General features: G+C 37.9%; 1 protein-coding gene across 6 annotated transcripts in view; it reads right to left on the bottom strand.

The window, feature by feature from the left end:
- Cd226 (CD226 molecule) overlaps nucleotides 1-18,641 on the bottom strand; it is an 89,772-nt gene that overhangs the window by 26,629 nt on the left and 44,502 nt on the right. For all 6 annotated transcript variants that reach the window (XM_028768980.1, XM_028768982.1, XM_028768979.1 and 3 more), the window contains one exon: nucleotides 1,644-1,991. In XM_028768980.1, coding sequence (XP_028624813.1) covers nucleotides 1,644-1,991 — 348 coding nt within the window. The remainder of the gene's footprint in view (nucleotides 1-1,643; nucleotides 1,992-18,641) is intronic.

Here is an 18,641-nt window from a genome sequence, read left to right as displayed (position 1 = left end):
GGGAGAGACAGGGACAGATTGATGAATGGAAAAAAGAGGGAAAATAAAAGAGAAAGCAGGTGAGAAGGAAAGAAAGGTTGAAGTGACGAAGGGAAGGAGAGAGAAGAATGAAGGAGAGAGAGAAGAAAGGAGAGAGGAAAGAAAGGACAGAGAGGAAGAAAAGAAAGGGGAAAGGAGAAAGTGGAGAATACAGGTAAGAGAAACAATAAATTGAAGTAAAATTTCTATCACTGGTAAAAAATAATGCTTTGCTCCTGGTCAGTAAGAGAGTTCCCCAGAGGCAGAACTAGGAAAATCTAGAATTGCCTCCACCCTTGCTGGTAGGGAAGCTATACACACCTTACTCTTCACCTTTGTGTTTTCACTTCTATAGACAGAAATATCTGTTATTGCTCTCATCCACAGGTAGATGAAGCTCTTGATTACCCTGATGTTTACTCAGTTTAAGCTACATTATGACAAAGGAGACAAATTATGGATACAAAAGGAATGCAGCCTCATTGAAGAGCATTGCTGTAGACCATGGAGGTCAGCTTTGTAAACCTCAAGGTCAGCTGTCTTCTATTCCTGGTGGATACAAGGCTACCATCTGTCAAACTGATAATGACACACTGTCAAATACAGATGGAAGATCTGTCCTCTCAAGACTTAGAAACCATTGTTGTACTCTTCTATTAGTGCTGGGGACACACAGGCAATGTAATATCCAGGCATCTCCTTCAAATCCGTAGATAATTTGGAATGAGGAATTAGATAAGGAAGACAATAGGCTGGTAATATCCTCTGTGTGCATATATACACATGTGTATGCAAGTGTAAACATGTATTCACATGTGTGTGTGTGTGTGTGTGTGTGTGTGTGTATGTATATGTGCATTTTCATTCATAAATGTTTCAGGTAAAAAAACAAATAGTGAAATATTTGGCTTGAAAAATGTCCTCAGTGGATAAAGCACTTGCCACACAAGTATGATGATTGCCATCACCCGCTAAAACGCAGAGTAGAACAAGATTACCCCAACAGGGGTTGAAGCAGAGACAGATAGATCCTGGGACAGACCACAGCTATAGACTAGTCAAAACTGTGAGATTTGGGTTCAGCTACAGACCTTGTCTCAAACAAAAGACAAGAGCTATTGCTCTATTGTTGAGAGCAATAGCGGAAGTTTCTAGATTTCAATTATTTACCTATTCATGTGTATACATGTGGCACACACACACTCACATTAAATAAAAATAAAATAAATGAAATATTTTCATTACTAAATCTATGGTGGTTGATTTACTAACTGAATAAAGAAATATTAAGTCCTAAAATTTAGTAATGTTCACCATACCTAATTCCACCTATAAAAATATTTATAAAATACATATGCACATATGACTACTCGGTAAAATATTTTTGGAGAATGTATAAGGATGAATCATACTAAAAATCTTCTTAAAAAGACATATAGAAACCTACTACTCTAGAAGCTTCATATATAAACATTAAACATATTGATACACAACTGAATCCCCTTAAAATAACCTGTGTGTTGCAAATAAAAAGAATGGAGACCAACCCAGTTGTTGGGTTTTTTTCTTTGATTCTGTTTGTTTGTTTCTCTCTTTTGATACTGGAAACATCTCTTGTCACTCACCATCAGTTATGATCAGCCTTATAACAAAGGTTTTGTTGTTTTCTGTACTGGCCTCAGAGCGGCATCTGTAAAGTCCTGAGTCAGCAGCCATGGCATAGGGGATGATGAGGACACTCTCCATGCTCTCCTGGCTACAGTTGCTCCACGTTTGTCTTGGGTACTTTGAAGTGTATCTTGTCCCTTGAGATAGGTTACAGGAAGCTAAGATGTCTACCTGATGGGGCTGGACTTTTTCCCATATGACTTGTTTCACTAGCCAAATCCTTTGAAGCTGGCAGTTGAGTGTGACATTTTGTCCAGGTTCTGCAGACAGGTAGCTGTCCAAGGGTGCTGCTATCTCAAAACTATCTGGAAAAAAAAAGGAGCACATGCTTAGGCAGGTGGTCAGATTTTCACACACAGAGGAAAGCTACTAAGAAAGCCACCCTGAAGTGATTAGTGATGTTACCTACTGCAGTTGCTCCAAGAGTAAGTGGTATCTTCATTTTTACATGTTTGTAAAATTTCATTAGAGGCTTTTAGTCAGAAAACGATATAATGTTTAACACATATCTTTTGAGTGTTACTTTGTTAACCAGAAAACAAGAAACATAACCAAAACCCTTGGTACTTTATTAGCAGTGATTACATCAGGGTCTAAATTTAGAAGACTGAACCAGAAACTCAATTTCCAGATTATAAGACAATAGACTAAAGTTTAGGTGGCTATCAGAAGATACTACATAGTGTTTCATTTAACTGTATTGAGTTGTACAGGAATATCTGGTACATAGGTGGAAACTCACATATAGTATAAATTTCTGGTGCCAAAAAATATTTTCCCAAGTTTCTACTTTCAAAGCAATAGGAAAATATAAAAGATCTTCTCTCCTTATGATATTTCACAAGTGTAGAGCATATTCTGTCAGAGGTTCTGATGGCTTGTGCAGTGAGTGTTCAGAGATTTCTTGTGTTTATATTTGTACTCAGTGTTAAGCTCTAGTGCTATGAACATGATAAATTAGATATAACACATGTGAACAAATGTCCTTTAGGGGTCTTCCATCATTTTTGGTTCTGAGACCAGAAAGCTTGTGAACTTAATGTAGTACTAAAATTCATAGTGTTATTTCTCAGATCAGGAAAATCCAGAGCCATAAAAGGTAAACTAATTACCAGCCTCATTCACCCAAAGTCTTTATTCCCACAAATCAAGAATGCTGATTTGTTATTCAAGAGGAGAAGGCTGAGTATCGATGATGTCACAAAGTTTTTGGGCAGATGAAATAAAAAAAAAAAACAGAAGAAGAGCTTCTTATTTGTATCACATATACTCAAAGGTTTTGAGAATCCAGTGCTTGGGTTTATAAAACAATAATCAAGAAAAAAAGAAAATATAGGAGGGAAGAGGGATGGGGAGGAAGAACGAGAGGGAGAGCAGTGGAAAATAAGAAAACGCCACATTTGAAAAAAGTACAAGTCTAAAGTGCAATAATATTTTATATTCATATTGGATTAGGACCTTATATCCCCTCCACTAAAAACTAGCTGCAACAGTGGTTACTGACATGAAAATCTTGCATACAGAAAAGCCACAGCTCTCTAGTGTTTCAATGTGTGACCATGAGAGTGTTCAGCAGAAGTAACACTTTGCCCACATAAGAGGCATACAGAAAATGTTTCATCTCTAAGTTATAAACCAACACAATAGAAAAGGGGAGGGGGGAGGAAAGGAAGGAAACGCATAAGAAGAAAATAATAAGAAATCTATAAAGGACAGAAGGGAGAAATTAACATTAAGATGGGAGAAAGCTACTAGAGAAGAAACTATGGGAAACAGAAGGAAAATGCTAAATAAGATACTAACAGTCTGTAATAAAACACCTTCTGTTCATATCCAAGCAGTGCTTCCTTTTAGGAGTAGAAAGATAAAAGTCCTGGCTCCAGGTTTGGTGTTTGTCTTCAGGACTCACATTCACTACTGCTTTTCTTCACTCATTCTGAATAGTTCTCTACTCCCGTCTGAGAAGCTGTCTTCAGGTTGTTCACACCCTGACCTCCTCTTAGGAACAGCTCCAAGCACAGACTTATCAATTCAGGCACAAAGTTCTGAGTTCTGCTTAGGGAAATTACCTGAATTATATGAAGAACAAATTCTTGAAGCACTGGGGAAAATCTCTACCCATAAACATCCAGACCTAAATGATGGAAGGAGTTTTAGGGTCAGACATTCCCTTCTTCCCCAACCTGATCCTGGTCAAGTTTCATGCTGAAGGGAATTGTCTGTTTGGTCTGAGATGAAAACTAAGCCCCACTTGATCACGTCATCCAAGTGGAAGGCTGTCCAACGTGACACTAAAAATTTCAACCAAAAAGTCCTGACATAAAGAAAAGGGCTCACCATCCTGACACACTAAAAGTCAAATGTGAGTTGATTTAAATCAGACACAAAATTGTCATAGTTTATGGGGGAGAGAGAATCTGATTTTAATTGAATCCCAAAATAAAAGAAAAACAATAAGAGTGGAATCTGATTCCATACTGATAATCCTTCCATATACTAGTTTATAAAGTGAACACAAAATACTGTTGTCTGTGTAACTTTTATTGATATCTTTGACTTTACAAGTGACTTTTCTATCATGGTTATAAATCATAAATTTAATTTAATCATTAATTTGTGCTTTATTTTTTTCCAAGTATTGCTCCACCTCTAGAGAACCAATTATTGGTGGAGACACTTATACTTCATGTTCACCTCACATCCCCAGCCACTAACTGTCACCATCAGTATTCCTACAGGCCTATAACTCAGTCTCCAGTTGGGCATGTCTTCAACATCACCCAATGATATTATGACAGTTTCTTCCAAAATGGTACATTCCCTCCAGGAGGAGGCCCAGGAGGCCTGAGGTTATAAAATCAGTGAACAACTACAGCAGCAGAGAACTATGGGTTTAGTGTTTTCATGAGCTGCCAAGATATTTGGTTACTGGGGTGCTTTTTGGGTGATGAAGCTTCCTTTGAGTCATTCCTGCTCCTCTAAATGATCCCTCATCATATTAGTTACCTTAATAAAAATCTCACTGGTTCACCACGTTTAACTTAGGTCCAAAATGAGAGTTCTATCTGGGGTGGGTAGATATGTATGTGTGTCATATCTCCCAGGAATGGACTGTTATATAACCCATCAACATCACAGAGCCCTGAATCTCTTCACATCTACTTCTCCAGCCAAGTGTTTGTGCAGGCCAACTTGTCTTATACTACTTTGCCTTGAGCCCCAAGATCCAATCTTGCCAGAAATGAAAGAGGACAATCAATATTATTTTTAATAGAAAATCAATTTGCATTGCACGATTTAGTCAGAATAATATGCCTTTGTGTTGTTTCAGGTAGTATTGATTTCTGCAGTAATTCTCATATTAAGAAACATATTTAAAATAGCATTCTATCCCAAAATAGTGTTTTAAACAAAGATAAGATACATTCAAAAATTCATGAAAAGACATTCATGTTTCTAAGATATAATAGTCCTGTCAAAACAACCAGGCTTTACTCTAAACAAGAATTTTACAAAGCTATAAAGAACTGAGAAATGTGTTATATGATACTTTGGGAAGTTAGTGCATTGGATTACATAAAACTCAAATTTATGGCAACAATAAAACAATAATGAATGAATGAATTAACTAATTAAGAAGATGAGCTTACAAATTCAAAAAGACAAAGTATCTCTAACATGGAGTAAAAAGCAGAATATTGATAAAACTGGAGACATGTAAAATAGATAAAACTTACTGAGAATGAGTATTGATATATATACATATACATTTACATTTACATATACATATGTATGATATATATATATATATATATATATATATATATATATATATATATCAGTAATATTGGGGCTAAGCTTGATAGTTGGGCAAGCTTTAAAAAGACACACAGAAATTTATCTCACTGTTGTTTCTGAAATAACTAAATGCCATGCTTTTTCTGACTCCATTTTGTGTTTGCTTAGACAGTTGTCAGTGTTACACCCCTTGTCCCATAGCAGTCACATCTGCCTGGGCAACACATTTGAGACATTCATGGTTTTTACCAAGGTCCAGATGAATTAACTCAAATAATTAAAGTAAACTAAAATAACTAGAAAAATATAAGTTAAAAAATTGGCATACTACATCTAAAATAATAAATTTGCTCTCCAGAAATGAGCATTTCATAGTTACTCTGAACCTCATCTAACTTGGTGTAAAGTATGGTCTTTGTAGTTTTTATCTTTAAAAACTTTGTAGCCCTGTCCTTGGATGCTAAAAGATTTTTCAGAGGACATGCCCACTCGTGGTCTGGTCATTAATAAAAAGGATTTAAAACTTCCAATTGGTTTAATCAGTGTAGTTGTCAATAACTATCTCACATGGATCATTTTGTTTCTAATGAAATTTTCTTAAAGGTCAAAAACTATTTGTTTTAGAACAGATTATTTGTTTGGGAAGCCAGACAACTAAGCTAAAGGGGAACTTTGTTTGTAACATCCTGTACACACTCGGGCTCCCATCAGGTAATAACACAATGATGTTGTTACACAAACGGGCCGTTTTAACTTCCCAAAACACTGAGCTTGCAGCTGACAAAATACAAATCAAACAAATTTCATTTTGTTCTTGGGCCCATGTACTTTTCATGCCTGAATATTTCCACTTCTACCACTCTCCTTATTTTCCGACCTGTTTCTAACCAGACCCCTTCCACTCATCTCTGAGTGGAACCTTCTGCCTCCTGAGAGCCAGCTCGGACCCTGTAAAATACTATCCCAATGGCCTAATTAATATTTATTCTTCCCCATTCATTCAAATTTCTGGAACGTCTCTGTGTTCTCATGTTTCATGAATACTTCGTGCTAACTAGCCTCCATTTCCACCATTCTACCAATACTTCAAATGTCGCCTGTGCCCTTGACCCTAAATGTTAGAGGTCTAGCCTTCTGTGAAGTTTCACTCTACCTACCTGGCATCTATGTCTTATTCTTTCCCCTCTCTTCTCTCTGACCCTCCTCCAGACTCCTTCAGAATTTGCTTCTCTTTCTCAACTGTTCCTCTCTGACTGTCACTCTGCATTAGCCATCTTCAGGTGTTTCTGTCCACCCTCACTTCTCCACCACCTCTTGTGCACATGAGGTAAACATCAACAGCCCCCACTTGCCCAGATGAGTTTTCAAAGCACAAGACACTAACTTCTTCAGATGTTTAAAATAGACTAGCTGTTAAACAGCCCAGAATTTCCCCAAGCCATCTGTAGTAGCTATTATTATGCCAGCTAATTAGAAGTGTTAACACTAGTGTCTTTGTGTATTCCCAACCCTGAATAGTCTGTGAAGATGCACAGTGCTACTATTTTATAAAATCCAAATATTGACTGCATGATGACTAAGGAAGTGCTCTACAGTAACCTGAGATATAGTTCTCTGAGACATGCAGACACAATAAATAAACACACCAATTTCCAATTACAAGTAGGGTACAGGAAGTGGAAATAAGGGTCCAGAAAGTGGAAAAGAAATGTTTCTGAAATTCACAGAACAGGCAGTGTGGGAGGATGTAGCGAGGGCAGAGGAAGGAGGCCAGACCCCAAAGACTAAATTTCCCTCAGAGTAGCTTCACCTCCCTCACTCTTCCTGTGACAAAGGTCTGAAAAAGTGACTTGTGGCAGACCCCTAACTGAAGTTTAGCAGCTTCAAGCAGAACAGGAACAAACAGGAACCTGTAACTTAAAACAAGTCAGTATTCATAAAACTGCAGCAGGCTGACTCCCAATTGCTTCGATAAAAACACTGCAGTGTGTTCCTTTCAAATGTGGAAGATGACAGCTAAGTTGGACACCCTTTCCTTAAAATGTTCTAGTATTCCCCAATGACTAACTTAGGGGATGAGTTAAATGTGTTCCAACAAATTCACATGGAAAAGCTCTTTTGTTTTGTGTTCTGTTGTTTTCATTAATTTTTATGCAGTTTACATCCCAAGAGCAGTCCCCTCTCCTCCCAGTCCCCTTTCACAAAGCCTCATCCTCCTGCCCCCCATTACCTTCTCCCTGAGATGGGAGAACCCCCCATATTACCCCAGTCTGGCATATCAAGTCACTGAAGGACTAGTCGAAGTTCTTACCTAGCCTTCCCCAGAAAATAAAGTAGTTTATAATGAAGGCCATTGTAGATGAAATTAGTTAAGACAAAGTCATGCTACAGTAGGTCAATGTTTATTCTATATAACTGATTTCTTTACATTACAAAGAGGGAGAATTCAGACACAGATATGCAGAATGAGAACGCCATGGTAGGATGAAGGCAGAGACTGGTTGATTACCACAAGACAAGGAACAGCTGAGGTTTGGGGAAAGCTTATTATAGCTGTGAGAGGAATCGGCCTGCTGACTAGTCACACACTTCCAGCTCTTCATCCATCCCATGATTCGCTCCTGTTGGGCAAGCCACACAGACTGTATCACTTGTTACTGTTGCTGCATCAGTAACCCAGAACTACCTTTGGGCAATAGGACCTTCACCAGCCTAGTCTGAAACAGCCAGGACGCTTCAGTCTTCAGAGCCCCATTATGAATATCATTTGCTATCCTCCATTTAAAGTGCAGCTGAATGGCAAAGGAAACAAGCAGGATAAAAAATGAGCTAAAGACTGTTTGACTGAAAAGCAATGATAAAGTGGAAAGGGTGAGAGCTACCATCAGAGATAAAACACAGCCTAACAAAGCCTTCCCAAGGATGGACAGACAGGGACAGATGTCTAAATTGAACAAAAGATATCATCCTGGAATGATAAAGCAGGGACTCCACCAAGAAATCACAAATAAAGGGAAGATTTACAGGAGGTTCCAAATGGGCTGCACCTGGTCCAAGCCTCAGATAGAAAACAGTTTGCCAAATGGCTTGGCAGATCTGATTCACATCACTCAGGATTCCAAGCAGAGATCCAGGCTGCAGGCCCAGCCCTAGATATCCAAGCTGTTCCTCAAGCAGCTTCCAGGAGCTCTTGAGTCTAGATAACCTTTGTGTGAAGGTAACTAGAATCTGCACTCAGATTATAACTGTAACACTCAGTCTATCACCATGCTACCTGGAAGTGATAAAACTTATCAAATCAGTAACACAAAGTTTGTTGAAGCACAAGAAGGAGTTCAACTTTTCGACAACTCTGCATTATTTTCTTCCAGCTAGAAAAAAAAGAAAAAGAAATATCCAAGATTTTAAATAGTGTATTTCTGAGGACTTTTAAAACAGAAAGATATTATAGTCCAAGAGCTTCCAGTTTTTTCTCCTAAAATGCTACTAAGAGTCTCCCACATTTAGGAATCAAATATTGACATTTTTTAACAGAAAAATAAAATGTATCAGGAGCCTAATTCTCTCTTTTGTCATCTTCCAGCAGAGAGCAGAAGCAGGAATACACTAAGCTTTTTATCTCATGTACTTAAAAACATGTGTGCTGCTCTAAACAAGATTTCAGCAGCAGCAAATCCCTCCTCTCAGAGTTCAGAGAAGACTGAAGGAGTGGGGAACACAGAAGGGATGGATGATACCAAGAGAACGATGCCCTCTAAAAAAAAAACTGAGCAAAGCCCATGTGAACTCACAGAGACTGAAGCAGCAGTCACAGGGCCAACAAAGGGTCTGCACCAGGTTCTCTGTGTGAACGAGTGGGTCTTTGAATCTTGTACTTTCACTTGGGGCTTTCTGTTGCCGTGGCTTGTCCAACTTCAATGTAATGATTTTCATTTTATCTTATTATGTTTTATTTTGTTGTATTTTGTTTTTATCTCTTAGAAACCTGTTCTTTTCTAATGAGAGACAAAAAAGGAGTAGATCCAAATGTGAAAGGAGGTGGGGGAAAACTGGGATACGTAAAAAGAGGCAAAATTATATTCAGATTATATTGTATGAGAAAAGGATCTATGGCTAATAAAAGGGAGGACACCATATATGTGTGGCCCGTGAACATACTCACATGTGTGTACAGGTACATATACATGCATATGTCCATGTGTGTAAAGAACAGAGGTAAACATCAGATGCCTTCATTGATCATCTTATCTTTTTTGGATACAGTCTCTAACTGAACACGAAGTTTGATGATTCAGCTAGACTGGATAGCTAACAAGTAATGTTCCTTCAAATCTCTCCATAGATAGGATTACAGACACACATCTCATTTGGCCTTTAGACATGGGTTCTACACAAACACTTTACTGGTAAACCCAACTCCCCAGATCTCATTTACAGTGGATTTTAAAGTAGTACAATCATAAATAAATAATTCCTTACTATATACCAGCATTAAATGTATGGCACATATTAGCATACTGAGTCTCTGCAGGGAAGCTACCTGGATGATAAATGGTAGAATCCTTCTCACTCTGGTAGGAGGGTATGGAGCCACACTGAACCATTGAATCTGCTCTAGCTCCTTATATCACAATGAAGGCTTGCAGAGATAGCTGAAGTTTTCTTTTTCTCTGCATAGAGGCTGAATTTCACAGAGACAAACAGGACCCAATATAGCCTTAGATCCTAAATATCTTACTGTCTGATGACTTAAGTGCTACACTTAGAAGTCAGCTTCTGTCCTTATCCTTATTAAAATGCATATGACAGTTTCGATTCCTGATAGGCACCAACACAGTGTGAAATTGCTCATTAGATTGTTTTTCAAGAAGTAAAAAAGAAAACTCCCACAGACAAATTGCCCAGAACAGACTTGTTGTAGCAAAGGAGAGTGGCAAAGCCAGGAGCCAGCCTTGTTCTACTGATGCTACCATGGATGTGTACAAGGAAGTGGGCACCTATAAGTGCGCTGTGGGCACTGTGGGTCTCATGCAAGAGGAAGGGATACAAGTAGGATATGACAGAATCACTCTGTTCCTGCCTCCTTCCTTCACCCCTTCCTTCTTTCTTTTCCTTTTCCCTCCTCCCACTTTTCTTCTTTCCTTTCCTTCTTTCCTCCATGCCTTCCTCCTTCATTCCCCACACCCATATTCACTAAGCAAAGAGAAAAGTACCAGGACCAGTTGCCCTTAGGGATTTGCCATAAAGGCTTGAATTATCTACAGGGACTCCTTTGAGTTCTGTTATGTGTCTACCCACTGATGCTGGACTCACCAAGTCTGTGAAAGATTAATAGACATTTTTGCTAGAAAAAAATACTCTGCTTAAGGCTTCAGACTCAAAATATGCAATTTTCCAGAGTTTACTACATTTACAGCAAGTAAATTTTCTTTCTTTTCTAAGTTTAATTTTCTTTCATTTTCCACATCTTCTATCTGTGTCACTATTTCATTTTCTAACTTATTAAACTCAATTTTATACTCCCATGTGGCTTTCCATGAATGCTAATTGGCACTTCTGACTCAGGATATTTGAGTAATGAATGACAAAGAAAAAATTGATGCATTAAAAAATTTGAAGAAAAAAACTAGCATATGTACTTCCTCAAGATGAAATAAACACATATTTACATAGATGCAGACTTACATGCTTTAACTTCTATAGACACAAATGCTTTAATCAAACTTGACAACAAGATTGTTTATAAAATCAAGATTTACACACAGTCATTTTAAGATTGAACTATTTTTACCAATGTGACTCCTCACATTAATTTTACTCTGAAAAAATGGAAAGTCATTGCTTAAAATTTTTATGGGGAAAATGTTCTATAAAATAAAATCATTTCCTCTAGGATATGAAAATGGGAGTCCTTCTACTCAACTCAGCATTGTATATCTTCAGCAAGTACCACCAACAGTACTCAAAGAAAACCCTGTTACAAGTGACCCATATGACATTCCCCTGAATACTTGAATGTGAGTCCATTTACTCAGCTATAGCTGATCATAATTAAAAGTGAGGATTTCTGGAGTATATTTTTATATTTGTATTCTATAAAGGGGATAAAGGCAATAATGAATCCAACACCAAATATTGCATATGCTTGATGCTCAATAATATCTGAAAGATCAGAACTATAGCTTGGCAAAAAGGCTTATATCATAGGGTATCTCATTAATTCAGGGAAGATGCCCGACTCAAAATAAACACTCTGAAGATTGTAAAATTGCTCTACATACATCCCCATGGGATCCCTTAACCCTTGTCAGATATCCAAGCTTCTTAGTCCTTTCGTCCATGGGTAGATGGGTAGATCCCTCTGGGCTAACTGACTCCAAGATTCCCTAACTGTCCATTTATTACAAGATGGATGGACTCCTCCACTCCTGCCTTTGACACCCTCAGGACTCTGTGATAGACAATGTTGAAGTTTACCTCCCTGGACCTTATTTATGGGTCATTAGTCTGCATCCTTGATCTGGCTTCCCTGGAGGACTTTTCCTAGAAATACTGTAATCTGACCGGCCTCATTTATTATCCTTCTTAGCACTGCTTTTGGAAGAATACTAAAGGTACATGCAGTACTGGAACTTTATGAAACTTGATCAGCATTAGGCTTACACCATCCTGTCTTTACAAGAGACGACATAAGGCCTCCCAGAATCTTCATGGAAGCATAGCTTGAATCAATTAAAAACTTCCCCTTTGATTCAGTCAACCCCTGATGGCCTCCAAAGTCTGGCTAACCATCCTTGCATGAACTATACTCAGTAGATACGCAGTCAGAATCCTGGAGACTTTATTTTCTTTTCATACTTTTCTATAAACGTGTAAGATAAATTACTGTGCTTGTGAGAGATAAACTGACACCCCCTTCTGTATGCATCTTGCTTTTTTCAATTATGCTGGACTCAAGAAGAGACAAAAATGAATTCTGAAATTTTTGTTTGTTTCTGGTTTCTCTACTGTGGTTCAAATGCTTTCAAAGAAACTGTATCATGTATTGTACTTATTTTAATCTTGAGAGGATCCTTACTTTAAACATTACATCCATGTATTAGTCAAAAACAATATGCTGAGAACATTTACTTCATCTGGGGAACTAAAAACACTATCAGATAAAGTTTTACAGCAGAAATAATGATTTCTAAACCAAACAGTATAGAAGTGTGATACAGGTTCAAAGTTTTTTACTTTGGTTTCAATGGGACCATAGAAATAGTTACCCAAGTGGACTCTAAAATTCAAGCTCTCCTTTGGTCCCCATGAATTCTTATACCATGAAGGTGGATCATGGGTTTGATTATATTTCGTCTCTATTGAAAAGGCTCTGCGTTCCCTTTTGTCACTCATGCTCAAAGATTGTATGCTTTTACTCTCACCCTTGTCTAATGTTTCACCTCCTGCTACAATCTACAGTGGGCATTAATTTTCCTCAAAACTGCATTTACTTTAATGTTCTTGCAGCCTTGTCTTCTTAAATGCTGTATTCCTACTCATTACACCTCTTTACAGAAGTACTGTTTTACTTAGATACTTTGTACCAGGCTGTAGTCTATCTTCTATCTTTCTTCCTGCACTAGAAAGCTGTTGAGTCCTCAAAGGAACCATACCTAGAAAGTGTGTAATCTTAATTCATTGCCAAGCACATTAGTATGCCTGATAAATTTTTTGATAAATGGGTCATAAACCATCTCTCAAAATACTATAAGTCTAATGAACAAAACCAAGTGCTACACAAATTGTGGTCTTCATTTTCAGAATTACAAAAAGAAATAGATCGAAGAGCTATTCTTCCTGGTACGAGATGCACACAGTAGCCAGGACTTTAGTTTTGATACTGTTGTTACAAAAGGTTCCCAGTACTATTCAAATGACAGTGTTTCTCAAAAACATCTAAGGGAAGAAAGGGTTCAGGTATTTAATTCAAACTATAATGCAACTAAACATCACAATATTGAAAAATTAGAATGAGCACAGATAATATAGGAGGTGATCTGCCCCCAAATGCAAGTTGTTTGGGAAAGAAAATCCAGAAATAGGGGGAAACAAAGACTATTACTGTTGCATATATACTGTAAATATATAGATAATAGTGGAAATAATTTAAATGACTAGCAATATAATAAGATCAAATAAGTTATGAAAAGACTAAAGATATTTAAATAGAAAAAACAGTAATAGTTTCAATGATACTTTACTAACAGTCCAAATATACACAAACCTATGAATAAGAATTAAATAGGAAATAGAGGATGAAATAGAAGAAACTTTAAATTTTTCTTTGTTTTTATACACATTCTTTTGTGTATATGCACATAAATGCACACACATGCGCGCGCACACACACAGAGTCACTAAATATGCTATCAAAGAAACTTCGCCCACCAAAACAAATCTTTTAATCTTATGTTGGGGCTATGAACTTAACTTGTTGCTCAACTGAGTACCACAGACTTTGTTTCCTTGTGTTTGCTCATATTGTCGCTCATATTTCACCATTTCAACATAAAATGAGAAGGCTATCATAATATCACAAGAGGTCCCAGCATCATCAAAGCAGTCATAAAGTGACTGGCTACTTTTAGATGGTGCCCAATCTGTCCCTCCTGCTTGTTTATTTATGTTACTGTGCCTTTTCTTTTCTTAGTCCAGAAAAGGATAAGTAGAATCCTTTAAATTCTGCGACCAAGATTTTAACTACAAAATTCTTCTAAGTTTTTGGATGTAAAATTACTCCCCCTTAAGATGTCAACATGTCACCCCTCTTATCAAGGTTGCAGTTTTCACACTTGAATAAGGAACCTGATTCTTGCAAAAAGTGTGATAATAATCTAACCTCTGGGTTTGACCTAATTGTGGTTTTGCTTTCTTGAGCACATGCAATGATTAAACATTCTGTTGCACTTTAACACTTACAGCAATCCAGTGAAGTACATATGATAATAGGGTTTTATATATTTTGAAACTCAGACAAGATGAGTGAGAACAGAGCCAGTATCTGGCCTGATCATGTATAACAAATAAAATCTGTTCTGACCCTTCTTTACTATAGGTTTCTCAGGTAGCACAAGGACCCGGTAACTGATGACTTTCTGGAGATGATTTGATTCACCCTTTCCTTGTAATTAGAATAGCTAATCCTGGGCCTAAATATGGACCTATGAGTTATGAGTTGAAACTAAGAAAGACTATGCTAATGGAAGAATTTCTGGAGCACCAGAGGAAATGCAGCATTCTGTCACACTGGCAATGACATACTCCCTGTACCTGTTGAGGAATCTTTTCTGTCCCTCTACTTCTGATGATTTAAAAGTAAGCAAAGGAAGAAAATATGTGTAGAGAATACTAAGAATGTCTAAGACAAAAAATAATTTGAGAAATTCAGTGATAGAGTGTGAAAATAAAGCAATCTAATAATTGGGAAATTAAATTTTTCTAAAAGATTTGTTACTGTATGCTCAGATTCCAAGGTTAGAGGATTTTGCTACTTAGGTTACTTATTTCTCAGGGTGAAAAAAGCACTGACTTCATCATAACTAGAAAACATGAGGTTTGTCATTTTTATCAGGCATTGATTGTAGAACATATCAGATGCTATTGTGACATTTTCATATGCATATAGTATAATCTGATCATATTATGTCCCTACTTCTCTCTCATCCTTCGTCCCCACTACTTTTTAATATTCTTTCATTTTCAAGCTCTTCTTTCCTCTTTTAAGTTCCACATATGCTAGAAAGTGTGACATAGCTTTCTTTTTGAGTCTGCCTTGTTTTAAATAGCATGATAATCTCAAGTACAATTCATTTTCCTGAAAAATACATAACATAATTATTAATTCTTCTTTACAACTCTGTGTGTGTCACATTTTCTATATGCATTCATTAGGTTATATACAGCCAAATTTGTTATGAGTAAAAAAACAAATTTTCTTCTTATGAATAAATCATATAGGTAAGTATGTATGTTAAGGCAGTTACAATGTAAGTCAATGTGGAGAGTCTTCTAAAAAGTTTTGCTTTGCTTTTTATACATGTAGTTCCTATTTTTTAAAGTTGGTGGGACCCTCTGACCCTTAAAGGGAATGGCCATGACCCAGTTCCCTTATGGGGCTGAGGATTGATATGCCTGTTTGATACCACAGAAGGCACAGCTAACCAGCTGCCAAAAAGATTAATGAAATAAATAGATACCCCCACAAAGCCAGGCCCAACCATAAATAAGATGAATAACAATTTGCATCCAGGGAAGAGAAATCTCCCTGAGAATTCCCTTCTTTTTCCTTACCAGGTAAAAATGAATCACCCGTGAATCCAGATGCTGGCCTCCGAACTTATACCACTCAGACCTTTGAAGGGCCACTGGCAAGAACATCAAACAACTAGAGATTGACATTACTAATCTGAAGAAATCCCTCATTTCACTGTCTGAAGAGACCTCCTAAAATCGCAAAGATCCTTATTGGACTTGATTTACTCTATTACAATAGAAAAGGCTGTGTACAGCTCTTGACTATGTACAGCTCTTAAAGAAGAATGTTGCCTTTACATAGACAAGACAGGGAGGGTTAAAGAGGACATGAAATAGGTCAGAGAAGGCCCTGAGAAAAATCAGAGAGAGAAAGAGACAGATGAATGCTGGTACAAGAATTGGTTTTCAGCCTCTCGAAGGTTGTCAACCCTATTTCCTTCCATCTTGGAACCATTATTTGGGTTCTTTTTGCTTATTTCTTCTGGTCCCTGGGCCTCAAATAGGCTGACTAACTCTGTGAAACAACAGATAAATAATCTGGTAGCAAAACCTATTCAGTAATATTATCATAAGTTAGCTATGGAAGACCACAAGACTCAAGATGAGGTTGTTACTTTATACAGGATGCTCCCAAAACCCATCTCCACCCAACCTAAAAGATGGGACTTCTGCCCCTAGACCAAGCAGAGAGAGGACACCCAGAGCCCCCTCTGACTAGCCATCTGAATTCTTGCTTAGGCTGCGAGGCTAAGCACTGCAAGGGAATATAAATTAAAGATAAAAATATCTATCTGGGTTCCCTGAGGGACAAGCCTGACTGCATAGGGGTTGATGTCAAAAGTATCCCCTCTCCAGGAAAAAGACATCAGGACAGGTATGGCTCTCATGCCTCACTGGACAACGACAGGGGGACTGGAGCCATTACAAGGTCCCTTTCAAGTACTGGAGGTCATGCCTCTATCCCCGCCTTCGAAAGATTAGAATTGCCACAGCCCTTCTATACTTAGAGAAGGGAGGAGATGTCAGGGGCAGCCCTGCTTACACACTGAAGGCCTAAAATCAGCCATAGGCCTAAAATCAGCAATAGGCCTGTCATGCATGTACACTAACACCAAGTCTTCCGTCTCTGTGGAAAAACATTGAAACAGATTACTATAAGCTATTGTAAACAGACAGTTTTTGTGGAACTTTACAGCCCGAGTAGTCATAGACCTTGTAAATAGGTAGCCTTGGCAGACAATACCAACTTAGATAAGGACAAGTGAGTCATAGGCAGAGTCATAGCCACCTGTCCATTGAACCTTCACCCAGCCAATACCCGGTTCTGAAAGATATCTGTATTCCCTCTGAACACCCACACTCCAGTGTCATCCCCTTCACCACATCCTGCCTTTCTGTGTTTATAACCCCTCTGTGAACAAATTATGATTTGAGAAAAATAAATAAATTATTTTTAAAAAAAGATGGTCAGGTTTTCTTTTTTTTTTGAGTATTTCCACATATGAACCTAATATCTATACCACTTCTACTTCCTTCTTCTTCCTCCAACTCCTCTGTCCTCCTCCAAAATTTGTATATTCTTTGGTTATAATTGTCACATGCATACACAGGTGCATATGTGTGTATACTATATAAGGACAAGTGTATGTGTAACCTATTAACTCCATCTGTCTTTGCTCTGATGTTCACATATCCAGGACTGAGCACTTTCGATAATCTATGTGAGAGTTCATCCCTGAGCACAACGGTTTCTCCTCATCTCAGCAGCCTTTGGCATCCTGTAGCTCTTCATCTAGGAGTTCCCATGTGGAATGTTCCCTGTATGAACTGACATGTCAACTGATATTGCCATTTCTCTTGTCTTATCCAAGAAAGCATATTGTTGAAAATTGATGAGTGTATTTTTCCTGTCTATCATGACTACAGAACATGGTCTTTTAGCTTGTTTGTTATTTGTTTGTTTTTGTTTGTTTTTACCCAATTCTTCACAATTTTCTCTGAACCTTAGCTTTAAATAAATCCACTGGAATTGGTCATCCCACAGTGTTTTATTCTCTGCGTTTTGACAAGTTGCAGATCCCTGCAACAGTCTCCATGTGTCACAAAAAGAAGCTTCTTTAATGAGGGGTGAGAGATACACTTAACTGTGGGTACAAAGAAAAGTATACAGAAGACAAAAACTATGTTGGCTTAGAAACTTAACAGTAGTAGGTTCTCATATTGGCTCTAAGACCTTTTTAGCCTGTAAAGGCCACTAGGTTTACAGTACCAGAAAGGTCTAAGTATCTGTTCTGTTCAGTCAAAAGTCCAATTAAACAGCTGCTGGCCACACCCAAGGAAAGAATACCATTTCACCATTTACATCTCTTCTCAGTCCATCCATATTGTTCTTTAGAGGCTTTTCAACTGAATGAAACTATTGAGAATTTCTTTCCTTGGCAGCTGGCACAGCACATTCCAATACTTCAAGAAGTCCCAGGGATCTTATCCAACCTCCTAGTTTCCAAGGAAGGCAGCAAAGGAGTGTGGAGTCAGCAATAGGGGCCAAAGTTCCTTTATCTCTGGCAGTTCTGTCTTAGACTCTGCTCTTCCTTGGTTAAAAGCTACTTACTTTGGGTAATTTTTCTCATCCTTTAACTCTTTGTTATCTAAGGCCAGAAGCCATTGGCTTCTGGAAACTAGCTTCTGCTGGTAGCAGCAGGGGACTAAGAAATAAAGAAAAAAAAGGCTTAGTTACTTGCTTCTTTTCTCTCTGGCTCAAGGGCCCCTCCCTGGCCAGGCAAGAGGCTCGGAGTTCATTAACTCTTCATGAACAGAAGAGAAGAGAAGAGAAGAGAAGAGAAGAGAAGAGAAGAGAAGAG

The sequence above is a fragment of the Grammomys surdaster genome, unplaced genomic scaffold (assembly GCF_004785775.1).
Source record: "Grammomys surdaster isolate TR1022 unplaced genomic scaffold, NIH_TR_1.0 189, whole genome shotgun sequence".
Classification (NCBI taxonomy): domain Eukaryota; kingdom Metazoa; phylum Chordata; class Mammalia; order Rodentia; family Muridae; genus Grammomys; species Grammomys surdaster.
Note: the sequence above shows the minus strand (reverse complement) of the source record. Positions and strands in the feature narration are given on the sequence as shown.